This window comes from Pteropus vampyrus, unplaced genomic scaffold, assembly GCF_000151845.1.
Source record: "Pteropus vampyrus isolate Shadow unplaced genomic scaffold, Pvam_2.0 Scaffold452, whole genome shotgun sequence".
Classification (NCBI taxonomy): domain Eukaryota; kingdom Metazoa; phylum Chordata; class Mammalia; order Chiroptera; family Pteropodidae; genus Pteropus; species Pteropus vampyrus.
Genome location: NW_011889233.1, coordinates 1,005,650 through 1,033,291, shown reverse-complemented (window position 1 = coordinate 1,033,291; position 27,642 = coordinate 1,005,650). Strand labels below are relative to the sequence as shown.

The window sequence follows — 27,642 nt, the reverse complement described above, 5'->3', positions numbered from 1 at the left end:
TGAAATAATCTTGAACATTCCCATTCGGCTAGTGCTGTCCTTCCAGTGCATGCACAGCTGAATATCCTTTCTGATAGGGATGCCCCATCTTGCTCCTGTCACCTTGGTCTGATCCTCTGACATAAAGCAAATTACCATCTACTTGTTGACTTGAATCCTCTTCTGCCCCCATGAGAGGGAGATCCCTGGGGGCAGGGGCTGTGGCTGCCCACCCTGGGGAAATGGTGCTTGGGATGAGGTCTAACAGCTGACTACTAAGAAAGGAAACACGGTGGAAAGGTCCTGAGGCTGAAGGGACATGTGCAATGGGCTCGAGGAATATAGAACAGTCGGGTTCTGTTGCTGAGAGTGGGCAAGGGGGGAACTGAGCAGGGTCCTATGGGTCAGCTGCAGACTCACCACTGCCAAAGAGTCCCCGAGGCCAGAAGACTGGTGTGCCGGTGGCCCTCCCAGGTTGCTGCAGTTAGGAGAGAAGCCAGATGCTGATGCTTTGTGTCTCCCTTGTCCCTCACCTCCAGGCCCAGTGAGGGGCCCGTCTGGGACATAGGCGTCTCCCCGGAGCTGGTCAGGCAGGTGACCCCAGTTGGGTGGTTGCGGACGCCTACTCCTGACCAGGAAGGCACGGGGCATCACCTCCGGGAATGGTGAGATGATACCACACACACACCCAGGCTGCCTCCTCCACCTGTTGTCAGACCTCAGCCCCAGGATGACTATCCCAGGTGGGAAGGGAGGGGGCGGCTGTGAAGGAGACTTATTCTTTCCATGCAAATTTCATGACAGGCCCCGGGAACAGACTTAGCTGACTCCAGTTACCTCTGTCTTGGGGTCTACCATTACCCCTTCTAAGCCAGGTTCCCGAGGGCTCTTTCCAGCTTCCAGGGGCAGACAGGTGCTGGGATCCATAAACAAGGGCAAGACGACCCTAGGCAGCTCTTGGGTATAAGGAGAGGAAACATCCCATGGGGGCTGAGTTTTTTCCCATAGTACCAGTGAGGCCAAGGACCTGAAAGTCTGTTTGCCAGGCAAATCAGTCACCACCGGACATTCAACAGCCCGCTTGGTTATTCAAATCACAGCAGCTGTCTGAGAAAGCAAGGGAGAGGGTGACTATGATTGCTTGCTCCAGAGGATGGGGGGACAGCGGAGTCAAATACGTGAGGACAAAGTGAAGACCCAGGCTGTGCATCTTCAAGCAGGAAGCTCCACCTCTCTAATTCTCAGATGCCCAGAGCTGATATTCAGCCAGAAGCACACTGTCCAGGTGTAGCAGGCATTAAAATACTGGTTTGTTAGTAGTCCAGCTCCTAATGACTGTCTGGCACAACTATCTCTGACTTTTCTACATTCCAGAAACATAGCTGGGGGCTCCCAGGACCCTACCTCAGCTCTGGCTAGGGTGTGTTCTAGATTGGCCATTGACCTCTTAAACAGGGGTTAAGGATTTTGAACATTTCTCATGCAGTTACTTTCTCTCATTTATTCATCCAACAGTTTTCTTGAGCTCCAACTATAGGCCAGACCTACCTTAGCACAGAAAACGAACATATACCTTAGTCCATGGGGGAGATACACCAGTGACCACCAAGAATGACCCAGGCATGACGAGGGGAGAAGCACAGGTAGTGTGATCCAATCTATGATGGGGGAAAACCCTGGGGGGGTCTTTGGGGGCAGAAGGAAGCTCCTGGTCTAGCCTAAGGGTTCAGGGATGACTTTCTGGGTGTGAGCCCTGAAGCGAAGAAGTTTAGGGTGAAAAGGGAAGATGTTCCATGCAGAGAGAACAGTCTATGCAAACGCTTGGTGGTGAAAGAAGCAATATGTATTCATATATTCACATTCCCTGAGAGTCAACCCTACTAATTAATTTGAGGAAGCAAGGGAGGCAGCTCTTAGAGTCTGCTAGCCCAGAGCTTTGCCACTTTATCTCTTCAGGACCTGGGGCAAGTCACTTCTCGCTGGGCCTTAGTTTCTTCATCTGGAAAGTGAGACCAATGAGTCTCCCTATTTCTGGTGTGTGTTGAAGATCTATGTAGATCATGTGAGGAGGGTGTTGAGCATGGGGTCTGGTATGCAGCAGACATATAAACAGGGGTTGTTAGGAAGTCTTGAGGGGTGGGGTAGCTAGGCGAGCATCTGTGTTACAGTTGATCTAATGTAGGGAGGAGGCAAGAGAATTAAAAACTGAATCAAGCTATATTTGGAGACTGCAATATACTGATCTGTCCATAGCATATGGCCAAACCACAAGGAAACCTGAAGAACAAAGGAAGATTTCTGATGGGATTGCTAACAAACCATTTCTCCATACTGTGAAGGGAAAACAGGAAAACAGAATCTTTAAGTCACACTCTACACATAATAAAATTATTCATTCCTTCTGGCTAAAACCATGGGGAACCTATGGATCGAAGGCTGGGAATTGCCAGCAGGCCATTCATTCTACATATTCTTACCTTTTCATGCTACATAGCTTTTCCTTTTACACTGTGTGTCCATACCATCAAAGGGAAATGAATAAACAAAGTCTTTAAACTTTAATTCACAGAAACTAAGAAAGATACATAAACTGAATTCCATGTGTTCGGTAGCCCTCTCAGTGTCATTTCTCTGTCTCTCTCATTGTCTCTGCCTCTCTCTGTGTCCCTCTGGGTCTCTATCAGGCTCTTTCACTCTGTCTGAGAGGAGATCATGCTGTCTATGGAGCATTACCCCTTCTCTAATAAACTTTCCTTTTGACTCTCACTTTGGCGTGCGTTTGAATTCTTTCCTATGCTTAGTCAAGAACCCTTTTCACTCTCGGTGAAAGGCTTGAGCTTCTTCCCACTCAGGAAATTTGCCCTGTTCTGCATCAGACCCATCTGTAAAATGGGGTTTGCAGTGTTTGCCATCTCACAATTGTTGGATTCCATGCAGCAATGGCTGGTATGCCTGGCACAGGTCCGACAGCCCAATATCTAGGAGCCATCCCAATGTGGAGTACAGGGGGCAGGTTGCATTAAAGACTGAACTGATGAAAGGAGAGCCATTCTCTTTCTGCTCAGGTGCCCAGTTCTCCATGCCCAACACTTGTCTCTTGGGGTAATTGATACCTGTGTTGTTGCTGAAAACATTAGGGAAGCAGTCTAGGGCTGGGTATCTTTTATTTGTCCCCAGGCCCACTTTCCGCCCTGCTCTGTGTCCTGGAGGGCTGACCGGGGTGGGCAGTATCATCTGGGTTCCCATGCCCTCTGGCTTCCAGTAGGGTTTAGACAATGGGGAGCCCTGTAGATGTGAGAGGGGATTCCCCAAACTCCCTCCCTGTGGGGTTGCCAGAGACACAGCTCCTCTCAGGGCAGCCCTCTCTCCAGGATTTGCTCTTCCGGGTTCCACTTTGCTCCCTTGTGCCTCATGGCATAACATGGGAGTGTGTGACAGAGCTCGCCTCTGGCACCAGTCTGGGGTGCTGTGGTTTTACTCTTCCTTGCCCATACCTTTGCAAATGAATCCTTTGCTAAACTCTGAAATATCCCACATGAGCATGCTGTCCTCTTCCTGCTGGGATCCTGTCGGTCCACAAACTGCCCACAAACACATTTATCAGCAGTGTTTTCTTAACCAGCTGGTTTGTCCAAGGAGAGTCTGGTCCTTCCATTCGGAAGTGGAGAGTGGCAGACACACTGGGTCCTCTTGAACTATCAGCCTACCCTCCTTTTGTGCTGAGAACCCAATTTTATTTAAGCAGTATGTCCAGGAGAGGTGGTTGGTCCAAGCAAATCAAAGCAATCTCCATTCCCATTGCCTGTGACTACTCTGAAGGGGAAGGTGTCTAGGAAGGCTTTGTACTTCTTTCCCCACTATCCTGACAGTTGCCCTGCTTCGTGCCTTTACTACTGGTTGGATAGGCTTGTACTGCTGAGTGCTATGGCAGCCATGTCACAATTATGAGGGCCTAAGCTGGAGGGTAAAACTCAGACTCATAGAGCATGACAGAACAGAAACAATCAAGAGTAACAAATGTCCCTACAGTGTGGGCCCTCGTAAGCCAAGTATTTGCTATTTGGAGTTGAAGCCTTAACTATAAAATAGGGTGGGAGGAGGGGTAAATTCTGAGGCACAGAGTCTCAAGATGACCCCCTGGTTGTCCAGAGGCCTGGATGTTAAATCTTGCTTCAGAGATCTTAGGCAACTGTGGCCAAGCTAGGAAGGGACAGGGAGAGTGGGTCTCCTGTCTTTCAGGGGTGGCCTGTGGGGCTGGGTGGGGAGCCTCTTGACAGAGGTACAGCCCACTGATGAGTCCTGAGCTACCTGAGCTCACCGAGACAGGCAGAGGGGGCCTTAAAAATTAAACAAGACTGGGCACCTCCTCAAACACAAGATCAGGGATTTTATTTAGGGGGAAAAATTGTGTTGTGAATATTTCTTGGATTTAAATGTCATAAAGCAACATGGCCCTGCCTGGTGGGACCACTTGCTTCCTCCTACCACCTTTCCTGCAGCTTGCTCCATTCCAGCCATCTTGGCTGTTTGCTATTCATGCACGTTTGATCTCCCCCTGCCCACCCCGCCTCCATGGGGCCTTTGCACTAGCTGTTCTGTATGCCTGGATACTTTCCTGAGATGTCCACATAGCTTGTGTCCTCTATCAAGCTTCAGCTCAAATGTCACCTCAGAAAGGCATTCCCTGACTGAAGCCAGCACAGTGAACTCCCTCAGCTTACCTTTAGTTATCATTTTAATTTCTATGTTTTGCTCTCTCGAAGGTGAATGCCATAAGGGCAGACACTTTTCTTGTCCTGTTCTTCACTCCACCTGCAATGTGTAGCACCATGAGAGGAACCTGGGTACCAGCAAGATTTTAACTGCATTATTGGTTTTGATGTGTGTCAGTGTTTATGGAGGCAGCAGAGGGCCCTGTCCTCATGCTACCAGGCAAGCCCAGGTTTGAGTCTCAGCTCTTTGGGACCCAGGGCAAGACAATGGAATCTCTCCGACCCTGTTTCTGGTGGGCCGTGACCACCAGACAGAGCAGGGAGGAACTGACAAGCAAGCAGGGGTTCAGGCCACAGCAGTCGACAGGTACGACATGCCTGCTGCCTGGGGAAGCTGGTACCAGTGATGGGACACATGGACACAGTTCTCTTCCTGGGGAAGGAATTACTGGTCTCAGCCGGGTGGCCTGGGCATGCTGCCCAGATTGTGCAGCTGATGAGCCCGTTTGCCCCTCCTCAATTTCCCCTGCTGCAGATGGGGACAAAAGCCTAGACCTCATATGATCTAGCATGAGTCTGGCCAAGGAACCAGTGGTGTGGCAATGTGTGTACTGGTGGCCAGGATCTGGCACATGGTGACAGCAGCAGCTCCAGTGGGTTCTTGGGCATCAGTAGGAGGCAGGGAAGAAGGGCTGGCTCCTTCCTGGAGTACTGCTTGGTCCCACTGGGCGAGGACCACACATGATCCCTCAGCAGCTCAGTGGGCTGGGGATAAGCGACACGGGAGCCAGGTGCTGGGTCATCATTATTGCAGTTCCCAAACTTCTTGGGAATGTGATAGAGTCTGAGAACACCAAGAACGGGCCCTGGCATTGGGACTTCTGAGAGTTCCCTGGGTTGGCCCACCCAGCATTTTTCTCCACCCTCCCTCCACATGGCCGAAGCGGGGCTTTGTGGATGTGCCAGGATTAGCACTAGGAACCATTCTTCTAAGTTGTCAGTTTATTTGCTTAAAATATCTACTTTATCAGAAAACAGCAGAGCTGCTGGCCCTCAGTATCCTCGTGCCTTCCTCCGCACAGCCTGCACCAGCAGCTCTGAGTAGTGTTCCAGCAGGGCACGCAAATCGGGGCTGGCCAGGGGGCACAGTGTAGGTGGGGAGGGGGGACCTGGGCTGGGCAGGGCCTGGGTTGGGGCCACATTGGTCCCAACCAGCCAGTCGTTGGCTTCTAACTGGCTGTGGATCCAAAGGAAGGTGGAGGCCAACTCAGTCTGTGCCTGCCGCTGCTCGGTGCTCATCTGGTCCCTGGAGACCATCTGCAAGAGGTTCCAACCTTGTTAGGGACCCCAGGCCAGGCATTCCCAGGGCACCCCTTCAGCCTTCCCCCTGACGCCGGGTCTGGGCTCACCAGGTGGTAAAGGTCCAGGGCTTCTTGGAAGGCAGTCTGCAGCCTGTACACGATGGTCCTCACACTGCTCAGCTCAAGGGAAGCTGAGGACAGGACCCTGGCTGGCACCCTAGACTCCCTCCAGTGTCCAGGGTTGTCCCGGACCAGACTGAGTGCATCTGGGGGCAGAGGGGAGGGAACGAGAAAGATGCCTCTGCTTTCTAGAGAGCAGGGTGGCTGGGCTGATCCTAACTGTTGTCCTTCTGCCTAGAACACCTCCTGCAGTCCCCAAGAGCACTTCTCACATTCCTGTTCCGTCCCTCCTGTAGGCATCTGTTCAAATGCCACCTTCTCTCAGAAGCATTTTCTCATTAATCTGTTTCAAATTATAACCACTGCCCCCACTTCTAATTCCCTAAACTCTTTATTTCTCTCCTTAGTACATATCACTTCATGATATACTTAACATTTTCCTCATAGATTTAGTTTGGACATCTCCAATTAAGGTGTCAATTCTCTGGTCTTATTTACTATCATGACCCATGTCCCCAGGGCCTAGAACAAAGCCCAACACATGCAAAGTGCTCACTAAATATTTCAGTTAATGAATGGCACAGCCCCTGTGGCCAGGTCAAGTGCCCACCTTTGGAGCTGAACCAGATGTTATATAGGATGAGTTTAGGGGACATCCGTTTTTCTGAGGGTGGTACTCACCTGGAGCGAGCTCTAGGAGGGTAGTGATGTTGCCAGGAACTCCAGGCCTGGCCTCTGGAAGTGGGGGGCTGCTGGGATGGGTGTTGAGGGGCTCAGGGACCAGGAGCCTTGGGAGACAGGTGGAGCTGTGGAGCCTCAGAGAACTCACATCCACGGGACTGGGAGCCGGGAAGTTAGCTGTTGTGACCATAACATTAGGCTGGGTGGCCACAGGTTCCTGGGACCAGACACAAGTACTGGATGGCTCCAGTGGGGGTGGGGGCAGCAAAAGCCTGTCATAGACACTCGACAGGGTCAGTCTGAGGCTGGTCCGGGCCTCGTGGTTGCCCCGGGAGGGCAGGGCAGGCTCATGGCCCTCACTGTCAGGTGCTGCCGTAGTGGTGATGGCCTGGAGCTCCTGGCCCAGAGACGCCAGGTCCCCTATGGATGACGGCCTGTGGACGGGCCTGGTTAGCTCAGCCAGGACGGGATCTTCGTTGTTCTCAAGGGAGATGCTGCGTGACACCTTGGCACGGGAGCTTGCAGTGGGCTCCATGTAGGAGCAGGTGGAGGGCGAGAGGACACTCGGAGACAGAACTGGTGTGGGTAGAGCTGGGGGTGTCGAAGGCTTCCTGTCTGTGGGCAGAACTGAAGAGGAGGGGACATAGGACACCAGGCCTGTGAGGCAGGGAGCTGTAATGGAAGCAGCCGACTCACTCTCACACCCCAGCTGCAGTCGATGGACAGAGCCTCCACCCAAGGGTAGCTTGCAGGGTCTCAGTGGACCCTGCCCATCCCCACCCATGATTCAGCTGGGCACTTAGGGCCATTTTCAGAGAAGCTCAGGGCTGTTCATCTGGGGATGGGGACACTCACTCAGTGGGCACCAGGCCTCCGGGGTGTCAAGGGACTCCTGAGCCTTCCCCCCAGAGAGGACCTGCAAGCACAGCCCTGAGGTGAGGACAATGCCTCCCAGCTCCCAGCCCTCTGTCCCCAGGAGGCGGGCCCAGTACTCACATTGGTCCTGCCTGGGGAGGTGCAGCCAGTACCTGCTCTCAGGGGATCCACTCTGGGCTGGCTCCCCCCGAGGTCTGTGAGTCTGACCTCTGGGGACTTCACAAGGTGCAGGGGCAGCCGAGGAGGGAAGGTGTGGGTGAGCCTGTGTGGAAGAAACCAGGTGCTTGTATCTGCCCCTGGGGGTGCCTGAGGGGACAGAGCCTTGCCCTGGGGAATAAAGAAAGCCAGAAGATTTGCTAGTTCACCAGCTCCTACCTGGATGTCTTCTGGAGGCGTGAGAGGAACTGGGCTGAAATGCTCAGCCGTGGATTAAAGAAGTCCTCATCCTCAGAGGCCTTCACATCTCTTAGGGATCTGTGGAAGAGCTCTAGGAGAAGATGTCAAAGGAGCCCTCAGACTCCCTCCAGCCAACTGGCCTGGGCCCAGGCAGACTCACAGACCAGCAAGCAGATCCTCAAAAACCCCACCAACAGACAACGCAGAGCAACTGGAACAGGGAGAGGAAACTGTGCAGCTCAGTCTTTAAGATACAATGTATGCCCTCCCACCACCCCCGCCAGCCCTGCTGGGGAAAGCCCTACCCGGAGAGACACCCAGAGACACCCACGCTGTGCCGAGCACTGGATAGCACACCCAGGCAGGGCTGAGAGGGGCTGGGCCCTACCCTCAGGGTGGGCATCAGTAAGTGTCTCAAAGTGATGGCGGAGGAACTTCTCTTGCTCAGGGGTCTGGGGCAGGGAGCCATTAGATATGGCTGGCACCTCAGGCCTGGTCAACTCCTCTGCGGTTCCTGGGCGTTCTGGGGAGAGGCAAAGAGGACAGGCAGGAGAGAACCTTCAACACCATGAGTCATGGCAGATACCCTGACAAAGACTCCAGACACTTAACAATGGAGAAAGCTAGATCGCCTAGCACACACCCTGTTGCTACCAGGCCAAGAAGGAAAGACTAAGGGCTCTGTCTTCCAGATGAGGAAATTGAGGCTCAGTGCCAAGAGTAGGGCTGATGTAGGGCAGTGGTTATGTATCACGGCCGCCCCTAGCCAGGCTCATGCACTGCCCTTTCCCTCGTTTGGCCCGTTTACCTGGTGTGGGGGTCAATGTCATGTCAAACTGAGCATTTAGTTCCAGCTGTGGAGGGGAGGAATGGATAGTGGTGAAGCTGCACTCCAGGTCGACCTCTGACTCCCCTGAATCTGAAACAACAAAGCAGGGGCTCAGGAGCCCAAAGCCAGGCCCTTTCTGGGTGAGTCAGGAAAGAGGCTCAGTTTCTCTGGGCTTGTTTCCCCATCTGGTGAATGGGTATGATAATATCTGCTCCCTATTTTTATGGACCAGCAAGATTACAACTGGAGAAAGTGAGGGAGCTGGGCTTCCACCAGTGGGCAGTTGGACTCTAGAATCTTTGGGTAAGAGCAGGGACCACGTCTGTCTTCTGTGACACTCTGAGTTTCAGGAAGACTGGGTCAAGGTCATCATCAGTGCCCAGAAAGGGGCCTGGCCAGATGAATAGACTGGCCAGAATCCCTGCCTGGCCCTCACTCACCCTCAGGTGGGCTCTGATCCTTCGAGCCGATGGAGGAGACTCTGAGGTAGGAGTCACCTCGCTGGTCTCCAGGCTCCCCCTCCCCCTCCTTCTCGAAGTACTTGCTGCGGTGCCAACGGGCAGGGCGAGGGAAGAACATACTCGTTAGTAAACAACTGGCCCCCACCCGGAACCCAAGGCATTCACATCCTGCTCCTCCTGGGAGCACTACCTGGCTTCTTCTGCTTCCTCCAAAGGCTCCCTTCCCCCAGGACACCCTGTACCTCCACCCAGAACCCAGGAAACAGGCTGGGCTCCTGCACCATCTGGGCCGCACCCCCTCCGCCCCACTGGGAGAGCAGTTCTTCCAGAGTATGCCTATCAGCTGAGGCTTCCTCTCTCTCACTAATGCTCCCCTTGGTGCAAAGAACACCCACCTGTCTGTCCCTGGGGCTTTCACCTCTGCCTCCAAGGAGAAGAGGATGAGCCCACTGGCCTCAGAGGACTCCCTCTGTAGGGGCAGCAGGAAGGAGGGATCCCTGTGGCCATCTTCCTGGGGACTCTCTGACTGTAGAGTGAAGAGGCACTAAGCCATTTGAGGTAGCTGTGACAACCAGGACCCTTGCAAGCTGCTAAATGTTACAGTAAAAAAGTCGGGAATAATGACAGCCCCCACTGTTGTACACTCACAGTACACTAGGGCCTGGGCCAAGCATTTTGTTCACTGTGAGCTAATCCCATGCCCCCACTGCATCATCATCATCCCCTTTACAGGTAAGGAATAGGTATGCGTCCAACCCTCTGAGAGACCATTCACATGAAGTTTAAGACCAGGCAAACCAATCCATGCTGAGAGGTCAGAATGCTGGTTACCTTGGGTGAGAGTACTGACTGGGAGGAACATGGGGGTCTTCCTGGAGGTAGAAAATGCTCTATATTTTGATCTGGGTGGTGGATATACATAAGTATATACAGAGGAAACAATTCATTAAGCTATATACCTAAGATTTGAGCACATAACTGCATGTATATTATGCCATAATAAAAAAGAAAACATAATAGGCTAAAAAATTTTATTTGGAAAATAATAGAATAAGAGCTAAAATTGCTTTAGCACCTCAAAAGGGGCCCAGGCCCTGTTGTTAGCACTGGATTCCTGTAAAAGTCCTCTGAGGGCTATTTTTTAATGACTATGTTTTGGAAATCTTTTTTCTTGATCATCTTTTTAAAAAATGTCCATATTTCTGAAAACTAAAGCCCAGAGGGAAGCTGGGAAGAAGTAGGGCTAGACTTCATTTGCTCAAATGTCCCACACTCAGGCATAGGCCTGCTCTTGGGCCCAAGCTCTTAACCCCCAAAGTGACCCACCTCCCAGATTCCTGGTCTGCCCTGGGAAGTCTCATTGTGTACCAGGCCCGGGGCTCACCCTCCTACTCTCTACCATCTCAGGTAATCCTCTTGCACCCTTGTAGTGAGACAGTCAATCCTACTTTCAAAACGAGAGTGGTGAGGTCCTAAGTCCTGAGCGGGCAGTCGTGGTACAGGGGCCACAGGACAGGTTGGGGCAGGCAAGCCTTACCTCACTCAGCAGGCCTGCCAGGCTTTGCGGCTCCACTGTATCTATAACAGAGTCCTCCAGGCTGTCAGCCTTCATGGGGGTAAAGTAGCAATGCAGGCTGCGGGCATCCAGGATGGTCTTGAGGGGCTCCTGGTTGGCCCGCTCTGCCCAGCGGCCATGGGGCTGGTAGCTGCGTTTGGCATAGAAGGCTGAGCCATCTGCCACATCGTCGTCTCCTAGCTAAGGGTGATGGGATGGTTGGGACAGTCAGTCAAGTGATCACCAATTCCAGTGAGGGCCAGGGAAACTGCATGGACCTCATCCAGTCTCTTGGCTTTGAATGCTACTCAAAAACAACTCCCAGACATCTATCTCTTTGCTCTTGCTCTTAAACTTCAGAAGTACACATGTGACCTCTCTACACATCCACATGGATGTTTAGTGAATATTTCAAAGCGAAGGTATTAAAAACAACTTATCTTCCCCCAAGACCTGCTCCTCCTAAAGCCTTCTCTATCTCAGTTATTCTTTCCAGTTGCTCAGGCCCCAAACCTTGAGGTCATCCTTCATTCCTGTTAGCTCTGCCATTCAAACACATACAAGATATGGCTACTTCTCTTTCCACCCTGGTCCAGCCCACTGCTGCCTACTACCGAGACTGTTGCTTGAGAGACGGTGGAGGGTGGGTGTTTGAGAACTCAGGGTCTGGAGCCGGCCTGCCTAGGGTTGATCCCACGTCCTCTAACCCTGGGCAAGTTACTTAACCTCTCTGGGCCTCCGTTTCCCTATCTGAAATGAGGATATGAATTAAATGAGAATTAAATGAGATAATACATGTAAATGGGAACAGAGCCCACACAGAGTAAGTGTACAGTGATTATTGTTGAATACAATTCCGACTGTAATATATACTGATGAAGGGAAGCTTGGGGGCCTGAGGGAGCATGGCCAGGTACCCTGACCTGGCCTGCAAGGAAGGGGATGGTAGGGAGGATTTCCTTGTCTCTGTCTCACTCAGTGCAATGGGGGAAAAATAAGTGGAGAAGGACAACAAGGAGTGTCGAGGGAACGCACCACAGCCCACAAGGCCTCACACCATCTGCCCCCATTGCCTCTGAGCCCTTTTCCCCTCATTTTGCCCCTCATCTACCCTTAACCCAGGCCCTCGAACCGCCCCCTACACTTGCCCAAACATGCTAAGCATAATCCAGCCTCATGGCCTTTGCCCTTGCAGACTGTTCTCTATGCCTGCAACATTCTTCCCCAGGATCTGCATTTCTCACTTACTTCAATTCCGCTCAAATATAATCTTCCCAGTAAGGCCTTTCCTGTTTACCCTAAAATTGTCACTTCCTCCCCTAATACTCCTTATTTTCCTTTTCAATTTTTGTCCTCCATCACACTTATCAATTCCCAAAATACTATACTTCGCCTATTTCATGTGGATACTGTCCATCTCCCACACAAGAATATGAGTCCGTGAAGGCAGAGATTCTGTCTGTCTTGCTTGCTGCTGTGTATAATGGTCAGAATAATGCCTAGCACAGGGTACATGCTCAATAAATATGTGTTGCATGAATGAAAGGCTAGCTGAGCTGAGACTGGAAGGGTGATGGGGTTCTCTAGGGAAAGGAGAGACGAGGAGGGGAAAAGGGCTCCTAGAAGAAACAAGAGCATGGAGGAGGACACCCCTACTTTGCCAGCCCCCAGGTACCCTGGTTTCCAGGCACACTCACCAGCCGCTTTGCCCACAGTGGCAGCTTGCCATTGGTCAGCAGGCATCGAGGATCTGGAGAGAGACACAGAATCCATGAAAGGGAATAAACAATGCAACAGACAAAAGGACAACGTATATAAACAGGCAGTTCTCTGAACAGACAATATAGGAACCTACGGACATATCAAAAGAAGCTCAACCTCACTGTCAGGGAAATGCACATTTACACAATGGGATATCATGTTTTACCCATAAGATCTGACCAAAATTAAAATGCTTCATACAATCAAATGTTGGCAAACGTATGGGGGACGGAAGAGCTTAACCCTGTCTGCGAGGTGGGGCAGTAACTGGATCTGGAGAGTCCTTGAGGTTCTCTTTGAAAACAAAAAGTATACTAACTCCAGGGCTCAGCAGTGCCAGTCCTCGGCCTCTGTCCCAGAGAAACACTCTCACATGTGTGTGAGGAGGAGGCCCAGGAGCAGTCAGCAGAGCCAGCTTCCCAACAGTGTAAAGTTAGAAGAAACCTAAATGCCCACCCAGAGGGAATATCTTAAAACATCCAACTATGCTGCTGGTTAAAAGAGGGAGATCTCTGCTTTGTACTCATCAACATACAGGGGGATAAGATGCTTTTGAGATACTTGCAGTATAATACAATTATGGACATAAATATGATGTGTTTCCTATGGATATACCTATGAAAAGGCTTATAAGCTGGGGAAACTAATCCCTGGGCCATGGACTGGTACCAGTCTGCAGCAGGAGGTGAGCGGCAGGTAAGTGAGTGAAGCTTCATTTGTATTTGCAGCCGCTCCCCAGCGCTAGCATCACAGCCTCAGCTCCACTTCAGATCAGCAGGCATTAGATTGTCATAGGAGCACCGGTCCCTGGTACCAAAAATGTTGGGGACTGCTGCCTATAAGGATTCGCACCAAATTGATAAAAGTGGCTACTCTGGAGAGGACACTGGATCAGGAGTGTTGCCTGCCAACCAGCTATCCAGTTGGCCCTTGCCTGTGGGGAAAAGCACTAAAAGCAACAAGCGCTAGTCACTGTTCTAGCCTCTCTCACACTGGAGCAATCATGGCCAGTGGGACCTGAGAGAATCCTGCTGGGAGCTTCTGGGAGAAAAATTACTTTCTCAAAGAGATTCTAGGATGGAATGTCCTATTCAACCATGCCTCTGATGCCTGGAACTTGGGCAGCCATCTTGCATCCACAAGGGCCTATGCAAGGTGATTTGTAGAGAAGCAGAAATTTATAGAGGGCCTGGCCTTTAATAAAGCCATTAAGCTATTACTCTCCCTTTTGCCTAAACAACAGAATCTATTCTGTCTTCTGGATAACACACTGTTTTTTCCCCTGGGATACTCTCTTTACACCCCTCCCAGGAAAAGGAGCCTGCCTGACAGCAAACTAATATGATGAAAATTAAAGTCAAGAGATAGAGAAAAATACGTTTTTTTTTTTTTCAAACATCACCTGACTACTTGGATCCAGACAATATGCCTGAAGCTGATCCTCTCAAATTTTCAGGTACGTGAACACATAAATCCTCTTTCCAGTTTAAGGCAACAGAGTCTGGTTGCTATTACACTGAGAGAGTCCTGACAGACGTGATTACTGAACTTCAACGTGTGCCAGGCACAGAAAACAAAAGTAGTGGGGGAAACCCAGCAATGATTGCTATGCTGACAGAGGTCAAAAGAGAGGGCCCCTTTCCCAACCTGGATCTAAGCTCTCTTTGGATGGTGTCTTCAGCGACTCTTCAGGTTCACACTCTTCCTCCAACTCATCTTCTGTCTGCTCTCCAGGGCTCAGGGAACAAATCTCACTGGGCATGGATGCATATGTCTCCTGTCTAAAGCCAGGAATGAATACGGCGAAGAGAGAAATAGGTAAATGGGGTGCTGGGGGGACCTGCTTAGGGCTCTGTGCTAGGTTCCATAGGAACATATTACTGGCTTTTGGTCGACATGGTGCTGGGAGGTCTCACCTGCCACACTCATTCTGCTAGAAATATATTACCACAATAAGTGAAATATAAGAATGGCTGGGCTCAAAAAATAAGACAAACTCTCCAAGGGCCACAGCAATGGGACAGAAAGCAAAGCAGATAGCGGGTCTTGAGTACCGAGCTGCTGGGTTCTGTTCTGGGAAGTGGGGGGTGGCAATGAGAGTTTATCTCCTTTGGAGTATAGGAGTCTAAAACATGCTTGATACGAGGTGGGCATTAGAGCCGGGACCCTGCTTCAGCCCCAGGGTGGAGGGTAAGCCTCAAAACCAGGAGACAAAGGGAACTGCTCTCTCCCTTGCTGTCTAGATCTGCAATAGTTCCAATACCACTGCAAAACACGTGGCCCATGTCAAGGCCTGGTCCCCACTGGGAAGCAATGGTAAAGCCTCAAGACAGAGACAAAGATAGCTCCCAGGGTCAGGAGAGAAGAAAAACCCCCAAATCTCCCAAATTGAGACCCCCAAACCAAAAACTAGAACATGAATGTACTCCAAATAAAAGTGATCTTGTGTCATATAGACTTGAAAGAGTAAAAAGTCTCTTACTTCTTACTCAACCACACTGGACTCTTCCCTGACCACCTCTACCACAACCATTGGTTTGATCAGGGGCCTTCTCTGGCCCCCACAGCCGCCTAGGGCTTCCTCCATCACAGTGCTTACAGACTCTCCAAACACTTTGCTTTTCCACTTCAAAATCTTTCTCATGAGTATTATCATAACTTTGTATTAAAAGCCCATCGCCCCCCTAGGCTGGGAGTGCACAAAAGGCAGGGTTCAGGGCTGTCCTGGCCATGGCTACATTCCCAGCATCACTTCTCTTGGGGCCTAGGGTAGGAAAATATTCCTCTGGGGAAGGAGAGATGGGGGATGGACAGGTGGCTGCCAGGACCTGGGGTGGCTGCTCCACTTCCCGTCTTTGGTATTCTGCTGCTGCTGCTCCCGATGGTTGATTTCCAGCAAGTGCTGCTTCATGCAGTTGGTGATCTCCGGGCCCAGGTGCCAGATGAACACACAGCTGCAGAGGCCAAAGAGAGATGTGGAAGGGGGAGGAACAGTGACTATGGAAGTCGTCTAACTATGAAGCCACCTGGGTCACCACAGCCAAGACACCATTCCCTGGACCTTCCCAGAAAACACACCCCATCGGCTTAGTGCAGGGGCTCCACTATGTCAGGTCTACACCCCGGGTGGGGCTCTGGGAAACCCCAGGTAACCAAGGCCTGTTCTGAGGGTCTCAAGACTCAAAAATTAAAGGGAATGACAAAAAGGACTTCCTTGAGCACCAACCACATGGTAAGGATTTTATTTTATATTTCTATATCTATATATCTATATATTCTTAGGCACTAACCACATGTTTAAGATTATATGTACACACACATATATATACATATATACATACACACACTCATGTATAAGGAATTATGTATAGTCATCTCACTTGATTCTCACCATACAATTTTCAAGGTAGATGACATCATCTCTCTTACAAAGGAGCAAAGTAAAGGTGAGAGAGAAAAACGATCTGCTCAAGGTCACAAATAAATAAGTGGCAGGTCTGGGATTTGAACCCAGGGCTGGGTGTGACACCAAGGTGCATGCTGTCCAAGGACGGATAAGGCCAAACACTCAGAAGAGCTCTGCACAGGCAGGCTGTGAGCCTGGCATTCCTGGTGGCTGAGCTCCTGCTCTCCCTACAGTATAGTTCCCACCCACTCCCAGAGGGAGGCCAGCCAGAGGCAGCTTCCAGGCCTTTCCCACCTGTCTCCAGATACTGTGATCAAGTGACGACAATCATAGGTGAACTTCATGCCAGTGACGATTTCTAGGAGCAGAACAGAGAAGCTGTGCTGACCTTCTGAGTCAGAAGGCTGTGGGAGAGCAGGTGGGGAGATGTCCTAAGCAGGGAGGCACACCCACCAGAATGGCCAAACATCTTGGCGATGCACTCGCCAGAGTAAAAGTCAATCACCGAGATGCTTTTGTCAGAGCAGCTTGTGGCCAGGAAGGTGCCCGAGGGGTCCACGTGGACCTGCCAAGAAGAAGGCGCAAGTGATACTTGGACTGCCTGCTTCTTCCTTATCATGAGGCCTGGGACAAATGTCACAGCCCCAACTGACTGAAGATCACCCTTGTGCTGGATGCCTGGCACGTGGACTCGTCCCAGACAGCCCTCACAACATGCCCTGGTAGGGTAGGAACTCCTGATCCCATTTCACAGGTAAAGAAATTAACAACCACAACAAAGTAATGATGGCAGCTGGGCCCTGTGCTAATAAGCACTATACGTATATAACTATTTCCTCCACAGAACAACCCTATGACAGAGGCTCTTTCTATTTGCATTTTACAGATAAGACCAGTTTGAGAGGAGATGATGCTTATCCAAGGTCATGGTCAGCCAGAGGCAGAGCTGTGAGGTAGTCTGAACCTGGAGCCTGGACTCCTAACTAATCCAGAGGCTCTGAGACAACATAGGCAGGGGACAAGCCTGGCGAGGGAGTCCTGGCCTCTCTGATTCTTCCTACCATACTCTGATGCCTCAAAACAAAAACCACTTAAAATGGCCCAACTTGGGAAAGGGCTAAGTAAATAAAGGTGAAGCATTCTGGTTCACCCCCAGCTCCCTGGCATCCTTAGTCAGCCAGTCCAGAGTGGGTGCAGGCCAGCATGTGATCCTCTGATCAGGTGCCAAGAAGGACACAGGTCTCAGGTGGCCCATTGGGGCAGCAGACACATGGGAGCCTTGTGCCTATACACATGTGGGGTCTGTGTACAGTTTTTACCCTGGGGGCCCCAGCTCCTCACCTTCAGCAGGGACCCTTCGTCACCCTGGGAGCCCTTGTAGCATTTCTTCTGCTTCCCATTCACGGTGTTGTAGACTCTGGGGGCATGGGGGAAGAACAGGGCCAACATGGACCTGCCCACCCACTCCCTTCTCTCTCCTGGAAACCCTGTCACCTCTTATCCTGTGTCCGATGCCTGGACTAAAACCCCATCTCAGGCTGAGGTCATAGACATTATGCATTGGCGTGCCCATTGAGTTAATGTCCATCTCCCTCACCACAGAGCAAGCTGAGTGCCTGGCACCCAATTTGAGTGAGCAGATGAAGGAGAAGAACATCTTAGCACATGCTCTGCTTTCTGCACATTCCTTCCCTCCTCTGGCTCACTCCATGTTCTTCCCCGTCTCAGTTTAGATGTTCCTTCCATCAAGCCCTGCGTGATTCCCAGGTGGGGCTGGGTGTCTCTCCAGGACCCCAAATTCCCAGGGCTCCCCTCATCCCAGCTCTGACCACTCCACACCATCACTATTTGGTGAAGTGTCAGTCTCTCCTCCACTGGACTGTGAGGCAGGGCACAGCACTGCTCTGCTCACTGCTGTGACTCCTGCACTGTCCATCCCAGACAGGTGCTTGGAGAATGTAGATGAATGAATAAGTTTATGAGCCACTTCGGCACCTCTCAGTCACGCCACATAGGTTTCTGGAGAGCTTGGAACCCTCTGCTGATCTGGAGGCTAGGCCTGGGTAAGCCCAGCTCCTAAGAAATATTCACTGTTTCTCCACCCCACTCAGCTTCTCAGGGACCATATGAGCAGGGGGGAAGGAAAGCAGACAGCTCACAAGAAAACAGACTCAATTAGGTCCATACAGATGCCACTCAGAAAGCAGTCCAGGCCAGGCCGACTAAGGGCCCAGGGCAGCTCCTCACCTCACATTGCGGTCCTGACAGGCCACAGCCACGTACTTCTGGGTGATGTCAATGTCCATGTCATACAAGGTGGTCTTCTCTGCCACATGGTGGGTACGAACAAAGTGGAGCCCATCTGAGGCCTGGCAGGGCAGGCAGGGCTTCAGAGGACAACCCTGACAAGCCCCCACCCCAACCCCAAAGGAGACCATTCCACTCTACCCGCTGGGCACTGCGGAAATAGATGCTCTTGTCGGCCCCACAGCTGATCATCTGGATGTCTCTGTTGCCTGGAAGAGGAGGAGGCGGTGTGTCAGGCAAGGATGGGCCACCACTGGGCCTGAGTGGGACCAGGGATCTGAGCCAGGGAACTCCACTGCAAGGGAACTCTGCTGGGGGTCAAGGAGGGCTTTCCAGAGGTGAGATGGGTGCTGGATACAGGTAGGACTCTGTAAGGTGTGAGCTGTGTATGTGAGGGGGTGCAGATGGAGCAGTTATAGGGAGGCCTTTGCAGAGCAAGGGCAGATAGGGAAACAAATGACAGGACAAAGAAAAGACACCATATCTAAAACAGGCAGACCACTAGGAGGCTCGTGCTATCAAAAACAACCAGAACATTCACACATACCTCAGGCCAGACCCTGTGCTACACTGTACTACCCTGAATGCTCACTAGCCATTCCATTGCACAAGTGTGACCCAGGGGCTCAGAGTCACGTAGTCCGTGTCCCAGGGCACGCAGAGAGTCAGGACAGGGCCAGGACTGAAGCCAGGCATTCTTTGCTTAAACAATGTGCTCTGAACTTGGCTTCCTCTCTAAACCTCAGCTTCCTGTCTGTGCAATGGGTCTATAACAGCCAAGAAGCTGTGTGAAGCTCCTGGAACAGTGGCTGCCACATGGTAAGCACTATAAATGTCTTTGCTTTTACCCTCCTTTCTTTACAGAATAACAACAGCACAAATACATCACAGAGTTGTGATGAGGATTAAAAGACAGAGTAAACACTTGGAGCCTTGGTGCAACAGATGCTGCTCCTTCGTAACAGACATTTGAGAGAGCTCAGGCCTGACATACAAGTTAAGATGTTACTCAAGCAAGAGTCACTGGCTCACAGAAGGGAGTGAGCCCTATATGCGGGAGGGACCCAGAGCAGGTCTGCAAGTTACCGGTAATACTCTGCTTCTTAACCTTGGGTGGTGGATCCAAACAACAATGTTAGGACCATGAATAATCAGAACAGTTGCTGGCTATAAACAATGGGTGTGTGTGTTCACATCTGTCGACTATGAACCCCGATGTGGATTACACTGTATTATATGTGCCACTTAATGACAGGAATTCGTTCTGAGAAATGCGTTATTAGGCAATTTTGTCGTTGTGAGAACCTCGCAGAGTTTACTTAAATAAACCTAGATGGTACAGCCTACTACACACCTAGGCTCTGTGGTTTGGCCTATTGTTCCCAAGCTACAAGCCTGTACAGCAAGTTATTGCACAAAACAACAGGAGATTAAATCAAGCACTAGAGAAAATTATGCATGAGGCCACTGCCGGCCTAACGCAGCATACTGTCTCACAGCAATTTTTTAAAATAAGTACAAAGTGTACTCTAAAATAAATTAAAAGTATAGTGCAAATATATAAACCAGTAACAGTCATTTATTAGTATTATCAAGTATTATGTACTGTACATTAATTGTATGTGCTATACTTTTATCTGACTGGCAGCGCAGTAGGTTTGTTTACAGCAGGGTCACCACAAACATGTGAGTACTATGACATATGTTGCACTATGACATTATATAGGGTATGATGTTACTAGGTGATAGGAATTTCTCACCTCCATTATAATCTTATGGGACCTCCTTCGTATATATGGCCTGTCATTGACTGAACCGTCATTATGTGGTGCATGTCTGTAAACCGTATTGTAGTCACTTGTTTGGACATATGTTTCACAGTAAAGAGTTAAAAGACTGAATTCTTCTTTAGCAGGGTAGCTTCAAATGGGTTCAAACTGGCTGGTGCCCAGTTTATACTCACTATCAGTGTTTTGAGCATAACCTCCAGGGGGACCAGCCCGGCAGAGCAGGGCACTCAGGAGCTGGGTCTAGGAGCTGTGTCTCCTCACACCGGCTGAGGCTCTAATGAAGGCCCACACCCCTCAGAAGGTGGCCTTACGGACAGACTCCCTGGGCCAGTCATCACCTCTCTTGGATCTAGACCATTCATTAAAGGTGAGGTCATTGCTGGCCAAACTGCTAGATTTAGTGATTTATTCTAGTCCATAGAATGAACAGGTTTTTAACATCTGAGACGTTTTAGCTGATGAACTCTTGTTAGGACTTCGTCAAGACACATCAACCACCGTTAACTTGTTTTCGCCTGGCTCCCTATCACCTTAGCTAAAGAGAAGCAGGGCATGAAGTAGGGAGGATCCCAGGACATTAATATGTTCTGTCACAAGATTATATGTAAAAAACACTTCATAGTCAAGAACTTTGATAGAGGGCATGAATGTATTCTCCCCATGAACATATTATTCTTCAATATAGTTTTGAATACATTCCTGGCTCTGATCAGTTATACCCCACGGGGCCTGCCTCTTCACCCCTTGGAATCTAATCTCTTAGGGCCAGGGATCTCCATACTGAATCTTTTCAGTCTTTGAGGAATCCCTTTGATTTCTTGGTTGAGTGAGGGCTTTGAAAAGGGCAGCCTTAGGCAAGATCCTAGGCCTATGCCTACCAGCTGTGACTGTGGCTGTAAAATGGGGCGAGGAAGGGGCAAGCTGCTGAGATGGTGCAAGGATGATCCCCAGCACAGAATCAGCCTCTAGCAATCGTCACTTCTCTTTCTGCCAAGGTCGCCAGTGCCCATCCTGCTCTCTCACAAGATTGATATCCTGATTTCTTTTAGGGAACCAGCACTCACCTAATGCCAGTCTTCCTGGATTAGGAGTAAAGGTAGGTGAGGTCTTGGCACATAAGTCAGACCTGGTTCAAGGAAACACCCCAAAGCCCTGGAACTGATAACTGTTCTGGACAGGGCAGGTGCCTCAAGCCAGCAAAACAAAAGTCAGCTTCTAATTTCTGCCAAAATGGATAAGAAGAGGGGAAACCTCTCTCCAGTGGCCCAGTGACAACTGAGATCCTACCCTCCAGAGAAAGGCACAGCTAACAGAGGGAAAGAGAACTAATAATTTAATGAAAAAATTCAACCTTGGGATCCAGCTGTGCCTAAATCCAGAGCTTGCTTTTCCCTTTATTTTGTTTAAGGTAAAGGGAGTCTTTGCTGTTACTTGCAGCCAAAGGAGCGCATCTAATGAGGTGCTGGGAGCAGGAAGGGGCTCACCCGCAAACTTGATGGCCGTGATGGAGGAGGAGTGGTCATCCAAGGTCTGCTCCAGGTTGTAGTTCTTCTCCACGTTCAGCACATGGATCAGTCGGTCTCGACTGGCTGAGGCCAGCAAGGTCAGCCCTGTGAGTGGAGAGGGTGGCCTGGGTTCCCAGGAGGCTGCTTAATGCCTTGGCCTCCCAGAGAGAAGCATGACCGGGCTTTCTAGGCCTTGAAGAAGGGGATTTTGGTTCTATAACTGCTGCTAACTTGCCCCAAACCTAGGAGGCCATGCCTTCAGTTCTGTGTAGTCTTTCTCCAGGGCCCCCAAATCCTGGCATTTTGTATCCCATGCTACCAGTTCAAGGAGGATGAATCTTCACCAACATATGGACACTCCTCCACTAATGCCCACAGCAGACATTGTAGTAGAGCCCAACACTCCTTCCTACCAAGTCCAACTCCTTGGCATGCCATGTGAAGCCCTGCCAACTTCTCAGCCTCCTGGAAACAGTATCCCCTCACTCTCTAAGCTCTGGCTTCATAGGTCTTGTCCAGGCCCTACTGACTACCTACCTGCTGCCACACTTCTTTCTGCCACTAGGCCTTCCCTGCTGGCCCCCTCAGACAGGGCCTACTCTGGTCACCTGGTATGTCTGAGGCCTAACATATGACCTGAGGTGGAGGGGAGCTCAAGAAAGGTGTACTGAGTAAAAAGAGATTTAAAGAAAATTTGGTGGGACACAGGGTTCAGGGGCAGGAAGAAGAAAAAAAAGCATGGGAAAGATTATTACCATAGGAGGACATAACTCTGCCTATGTTATGTTCCTGCTGAGTGTATCATCAGAATCAAATTATGAGGAAAACAAACAGACAAACCCAAACAGAAGGAAGATCAAATAAAATGACTGGTCTATGCTCTGCAGAAAGCTGAAGTCATAAAGACAAATTAAGTCTATAGAAATGTTCCAGAATAAAAGTGGCAAAAGAGCCAAGACCACTAAAGCGTGACTCTGGATTGGAAAAACAAAGGTGCTATAAAAGACAGTATTGGAATAACTGGCAAAATGGGAATAAGGACCATAAGACAGATGACAATATAGCATCAAAGTGAAATTCCCGCATTTGATAAGCATTGTGGGCACATAAATGGATGTCCTCGTTCCTGGGAAACGCTCACAGAAGCATTTAAGGGTGAATGGGCATCATGCCTGTAAATTATTCTCAAATAGTTCAGCAAAAGAAGAAATAATGTATACGCTATTATTTTATTATATGTGTGTATATGTACCCACTCAAACACAGAGAGAGAAATGGAGAGGGGGAAGCGGATAGTCACTATACAGTCAAAGAGTCAGACAGGATTTAAAAGAAAAAAATAGGAGTCTGGGTGAACAGCACACAGGTATTCATTATAACATTCTTGCAATTTTTCTGTAGGTATTAAACTTTTCAAAATAAGATGTTTAACTGTCTATCGCCTCCAGCAGAGGGTGAACTCATTCATATATTTGCTCATTCGACATTCATCTCTGTGACCCAAGTACTGCTCAGGGCCATGGGCATCAGGGTAAGCTAGCTGAGTCCTGCTTGACGATGTCTTGCTTTCTAGAGTCCTAGTCACCCTGGCCCCAAGGCCAAAGACAGGGGCCCCTACTAAACACAGGACTTTCAGCTGATATTTACAGACACCAATTTCCCCTTTCTGTGGCTATGCCAGGAGGTCACTGCCTTCCTGCTGCCACCCAGGGGCACGCTCACCTGTCTCAGGCTTGGAGTACTCCAGGCATAGCACCTCAGCATCGTGGGCCTCCATCTTGACCACCTCATCCATGAAGTGCAGCTCATGGATCCTGGGAGACATACACTGCCTGCTGTGCCCTGCTCGGAGGGCCCTCCTACCCTTGCTCCTACTCCAGGCACTCTGCCATTGCCAGGTGGGCGATATGGGGAACCCCCTGCCTTGGCCAAATAGTCTAGAGATGCCCAACCGCTCTTATCTGGACACCTGCCATCTTAAAGGAAGCGGTGCCAAGCCTGGGAGGACCTCAGTGAGCACACAGCCCCTTGTGGTTCCATGGGTCAGATCTAGGACAATTCTCTGAAGAACAAGGATAAGGGCAGAGCTGTATCAGAAGTGATCCCTGACGGTGGGGCAGGGGCCAGGAGTCAGAGGTCATATTCAAGGATAGGACCTATGGGTGAGAACATTTGGTTCCAATCTCTCACTCTTAAAAGAGTCTCAAGTCTAGATTTTCCTTGTTCTCTCCAAATGAAATCAAACAATTGACAGGTCATTCAGGGTTGAAATAAGAGACAATTGTTCCAGTTCCTCTACTGTCTACCTGTGTGATCTTAGCCTAGCCACTTCGCTTCTCTTGCCTCACTCACCCCATCTGAAAATGGAGCTGATAATAGCACTTACATTGAAGGATCAGCAAGAGGACTAAATTGGTTGGTATACATGGTATCAGGCCAGCAGCCAGCTGCGGGGGGGAAAAGTGCTATGCCCACATAGCTCTTGTTACTGTTTCCACCATTCATGGCAGAATGCTGTCGATGTGAGCAGCCCACTGACATATTTGGCTTGCCTCATACAATGATTGATATTTAAAAAGTTGCCAGCATTTAAAAATCATAGACTTTCAAAGAAAAGAACCCCTGAACTTTCTGTTCTGCTTGGACACTGGGAACACACATACATCTTGAAGCCTGTACTCCTGGTGCTGTATGGTAGCTGCCATTTTATGGGGGACATGCTATTCAGTTCCTCCCGGTCCCTTTCATCCCTCAATGGCCCCAGCGCCCAGGTGGTTACAGGTATCATTTATCAGCTTAAACTTGGTCCCTGTGACAGGGGCTCATATTTTGTCAGCATCTATTGAGCCAGGAACATCTTGAAAAACCTCTGCAGTGTGAACCGAGCCCTCAAATGGCCCATCTTCATAGCCCCTCTCCCAGTGTCTCCAGGACCCCCACAAGCTCCAGCTGGCATCTTCTCTGATGGTTCAGCAGTGGTACCAAATGGCTGGTAAAGTGTCATAGAAATTTGCCTGTTTACTCTGTGGGCAAAGTTCACATGTCCCAACTGCTGAGGTCCCAGTAGCTATCATCACTTCAGCCTTTCTGGAAGGTATTTCCTCACTTAAGTTCCCAGGGGTGGCTAGTTACAGGATTGCTACTCATAGCCCTTATTCCCAACGGGTATCTAGTGGTAGAGCTCTTCCCTACCATCCTGAGTACCCAAGCCCAAGCTGGGAGGTGTACGCTAGACAACCACCAGAGCCCACTTACCTCAGATTTCCACTTCGGTCGCCTGAAGCCAAGTGCTGGCCATCAGGACTGACCTGCATGACTCGTACCCCAGCTTTCACATCCATAGGTGTCCCATTCTCACTCCCCCGGTCTGGGAGGTGTGACATGTCCTGCAGGTGCTGGATATCATTCTCTACATACACTACCTTCAGTAGGGTCTGCAGGAAGGAGAGGCTAAGGTCAATGCTGTGAGAAGCTCTGAAACACTTCTGCAGTTTTGTCCAATAGCTAGTCTCCCATTCTTCGTTAGTAACAGAACTCCGATTTTGACCTGGGAGGTTCACTATTCAGAATAATGACTACGTTTCCCAGTCTCCCTTGCAGCTAGATGAGGCTCTGTGAATAAATTCTGGTCAATGAAATGTATAGCAAGCAAGAACCCTTCTGCTTCCTTTCCTGCCTGGAATTTTGATGTGATGACTGAAGCTCCAGAAGCCATTTTGGATGATTAAAACAAGGGCCACTCCTTCAAAATGGCAGGGTGGAGAGCTAGAAGGCTGTTGGATCTCTGAGGGCTTCCTGCAGCTGCCATAACAGCCCAGACTGTTTACCTCCAGACTATTTTTATGAGTCAGAAAACCAAACTTTTACCTCTTATTTTGGGTTTTTCGATTGTATGCAGCCAAATATAACATATATATCACAAGTGCACAAGAGAAGATGGTAGTTTTGGTTTGTGGGGTGAAGGGAATAGTAAAGGAGCACATACATACATATCCTGCATTAAGGGCCTTTTCTGTTCCAGCCACACTGACTTTTCAGATTTTTCAACTCACCAAGCTCAATCCCACTTCAGGGTCTTTGCACAGGCTATTCCTCTGGCATGGGACACTCTCTCCTTCCCTCTTTACTCCTCCCAATCCTCCATATCTCAGCTTAGTTGTCTCTTCCACCAGGAAGCTGCTCCTGATGCTACAGATAAGATCAGATGACTTTTATACATATCCTACTAGCACTTTGTAATTTTCTTTCATGGTGCTTACCACACTTGTGATTATATCATAATGTGCAGTTACTGGTTCATTGTCTGCCTTTCCCTACTAGACTGTGGGTGCCACGAGTGCAGGAGAAGGGTCTGTCTTAGTCACTGATGTGTTCCCAGCATATAGCATAGCACCTAAGCACAGATTTTAATAAGTATCTGCAGAATAAATAATGCATTCAGGTCTCAGCTCCTCAGAGAAGCTCTCTTACTGATCTAACAATACAAACCATTTCTTCAGCAAAGTGTTTTCTCCCACGCCTCCCATTATGGCTGTCTCTAGGGTCCTGCCAACACCCCACCCATGGCCTCACTTTATTGCAGCTAGCTAGACAGGGGAAGGCGCTGCCTGATTTGGTCCATCAGGTGCTCTCAGGAAGCTCTAACTCAGGCTTGGGGAGCAATTTCTCTTCTGTTGAATATGTCAGGTTGCCTGGAGTAGCTGGGTCAACACATCCAGACAATAGTTGCTAACTGGCAGAAAGAAAGAAAGCGAAGAAGAAAGAGAGAGAGAAACAAGAGAGCAGGAGACAGAGTGACCCGCCTTCGTAACCCTAGTGATGCCTAACAGCAAGGTTCTATAAGATTCACTCCTGCCCCAATATCCTAGCTTAAAGCAGGTCTTTGTTCCACCTCAAAGATGGTTCACAACGAAGCCACTCACATTACTGAAGATGTTTTTCTGCCAGGGAGAGTCAGGGCTGCTATCCATGTTCCAGAAGCGGATTGTGTTGTCTGAAGAACAAGTCAGAAAAGATCCTGATGGCAGACAAGCTCTCTGATCTTCAAACTCAGGATATACCTACAGTTCTCAGAGAACAAGGCAAAGAGCAATTCATTACTACTTTAACAACAGCACTATAATATACTGTTGCATTTTGGTGGGAAAAAGTAAGTTGCAGATAAACAGGCATAGTTTAATGCCTTCTATGTTAAAAATAAACAAGAGAAAAAGGACAAAAATGCTACCATATATAGTCCATGCCCCATTTTCAGCCCAGGCCATAAAATATCTCCACAAATAAATTTCCAAGGAAAGCGGGCAGCTCACTAAGCACAAAAGGAAACAAGGTACCATGAGCAAGAAGCAGCAGAAATAACAGAGTCTACCATCAAATATTGGAATTATCAGACAAAATATAAAATAACTATGCTTATATGTTTAAAGAAATAGAAAAACTTTGACAAGATTAAAAGTATGAGTAGCCAACTGGAAACTAACTATGAAGAACGACGAAGCATAGCTGAACAAGAACAAAATAGAACTGTTCATAGAAATGAAAAATAAAACATATTAAAAACCAAAGATTAGACTCAGTTGAAAAGAAATGAAGTGACTTGAAAGACAGAATTAGACATTACTAAGAATGCAGGTCAGAGAGACAAAGAGACAACATATAAAGAGATTTCAAGTATAAAAGACTGGGTGCTGAGAAGATGATGGCCAAAGCAGTTCAAATTTTTAAATCCAAGTCTCCATATAACAAAGAGCAGCCAGATGGAAGAACCAAACCCCATGGGTAACATTTACTACAAAACTAGGTGACAAGCTTTTCTTATAACTTCCAAAATACAAGCAGGTAGGGACAAACTACTTTTAGTTATAAGACCTACATGTTATCAACATGTATACAAGAAAATCAATGAGGCCCCTGACAGATCCAAGGACAGGATAACCCCAAAGCAGCTAGGTATTCACAGGAAA

At 49.4% G+C, this 27,642-nt stretch overlaps 1 protein-coding gene across 6 annotated transcripts in view; it reads right to left on the bottom strand.

Moving 5' to 3' along the window:
- Nucleotides 1–5,678: 5,678 nt before the first annotated feature.
- WDR62 (WD repeat domain 62) overlaps nt 5,679–27,642 on the bottom strand; it is a 42,941-nt gene continuing 20,977 nt past the window's right edge. For 3 of the 6 annotated variants that reach the window (XM_011381832.2, XM_023524176.1, XM_023524179.1), the window contains 23 exons: nt 26,602–26,739; nt 24,935–25,113; nt 23,402–23,493; nt 21,659–21,784; nt 18,526–18,593; nt 18,325–18,446; nt 17,419–17,494; nt 16,531–16,642; nt 16,372–16,435; nt 15,500–15,625; nt 14,319–14,452; nt 12,608–12,660; nt 10,893–11,111; nt 9,751–9,881; nt 9,335–9,438; nt 8,874–8,984; nt 8,454–8,588; nt 8,045–8,156; nt 7,790–7,931; nt 7,649–7,709; nt 6,794–7,465; nt 6,101–6,258; nt 5,679–6,008 (listed from right to left, as the gene is read on the bottom strand). In XM_011381832.2, coding sequence (XP_011380134.1) covers nt 5,745–6,008; nt 6,101–6,258; nt 6,794–7,465; nt 7,649–7,709; nt 7,790–7,931; nt 8,045–8,156; nt 8,454–8,588; nt 8,874–8,984; nt 9,335–9,438; nt 9,751–9,881; nt 10,893–11,111; nt 12,608–12,660; nt 14,319–14,452; nt 15,500–15,625; nt 16,372–16,435; nt 16,531–16,642; nt 17,419–17,494; nt 18,325–18,446; nt 18,526–18,593; nt 21,659–21,784; nt 23,402–23,493; nt 24,935–25,113; nt 26,602–26,739 — 3,399 coding nt within the window. In that variant the 3' untranslated portion in view covers nt 5,679–5,744. The remainder of the gene's footprint in view (nt 6,009–6,100; nt 6,259–6,793; nt 7,466–7,648; nt 7,710–7,789; nt 7,932–8,044; nt 8,157–8,453; nt 8,589–8,873; nt 8,985–9,334; nt 9,439–9,750; nt 9,882–10,892; nt 11,112–12,607; nt 12,661–14,318; nt 14,453–15,499; nt 15,626–16,371; nt 16,436–16,530; nt 16,643–17,418; nt 17,495–18,324; nt 18,447–18,525; nt 18,594–21,658; nt 21,785–23,401; nt 23,494–24,934; nt 25,114–26,601; nt 26,740–27,642) is intronic. The other 3 variants (XM_011381833.2, XM_023524178.1, XM_023524177.1) reach the window with 3 other exon arrangements.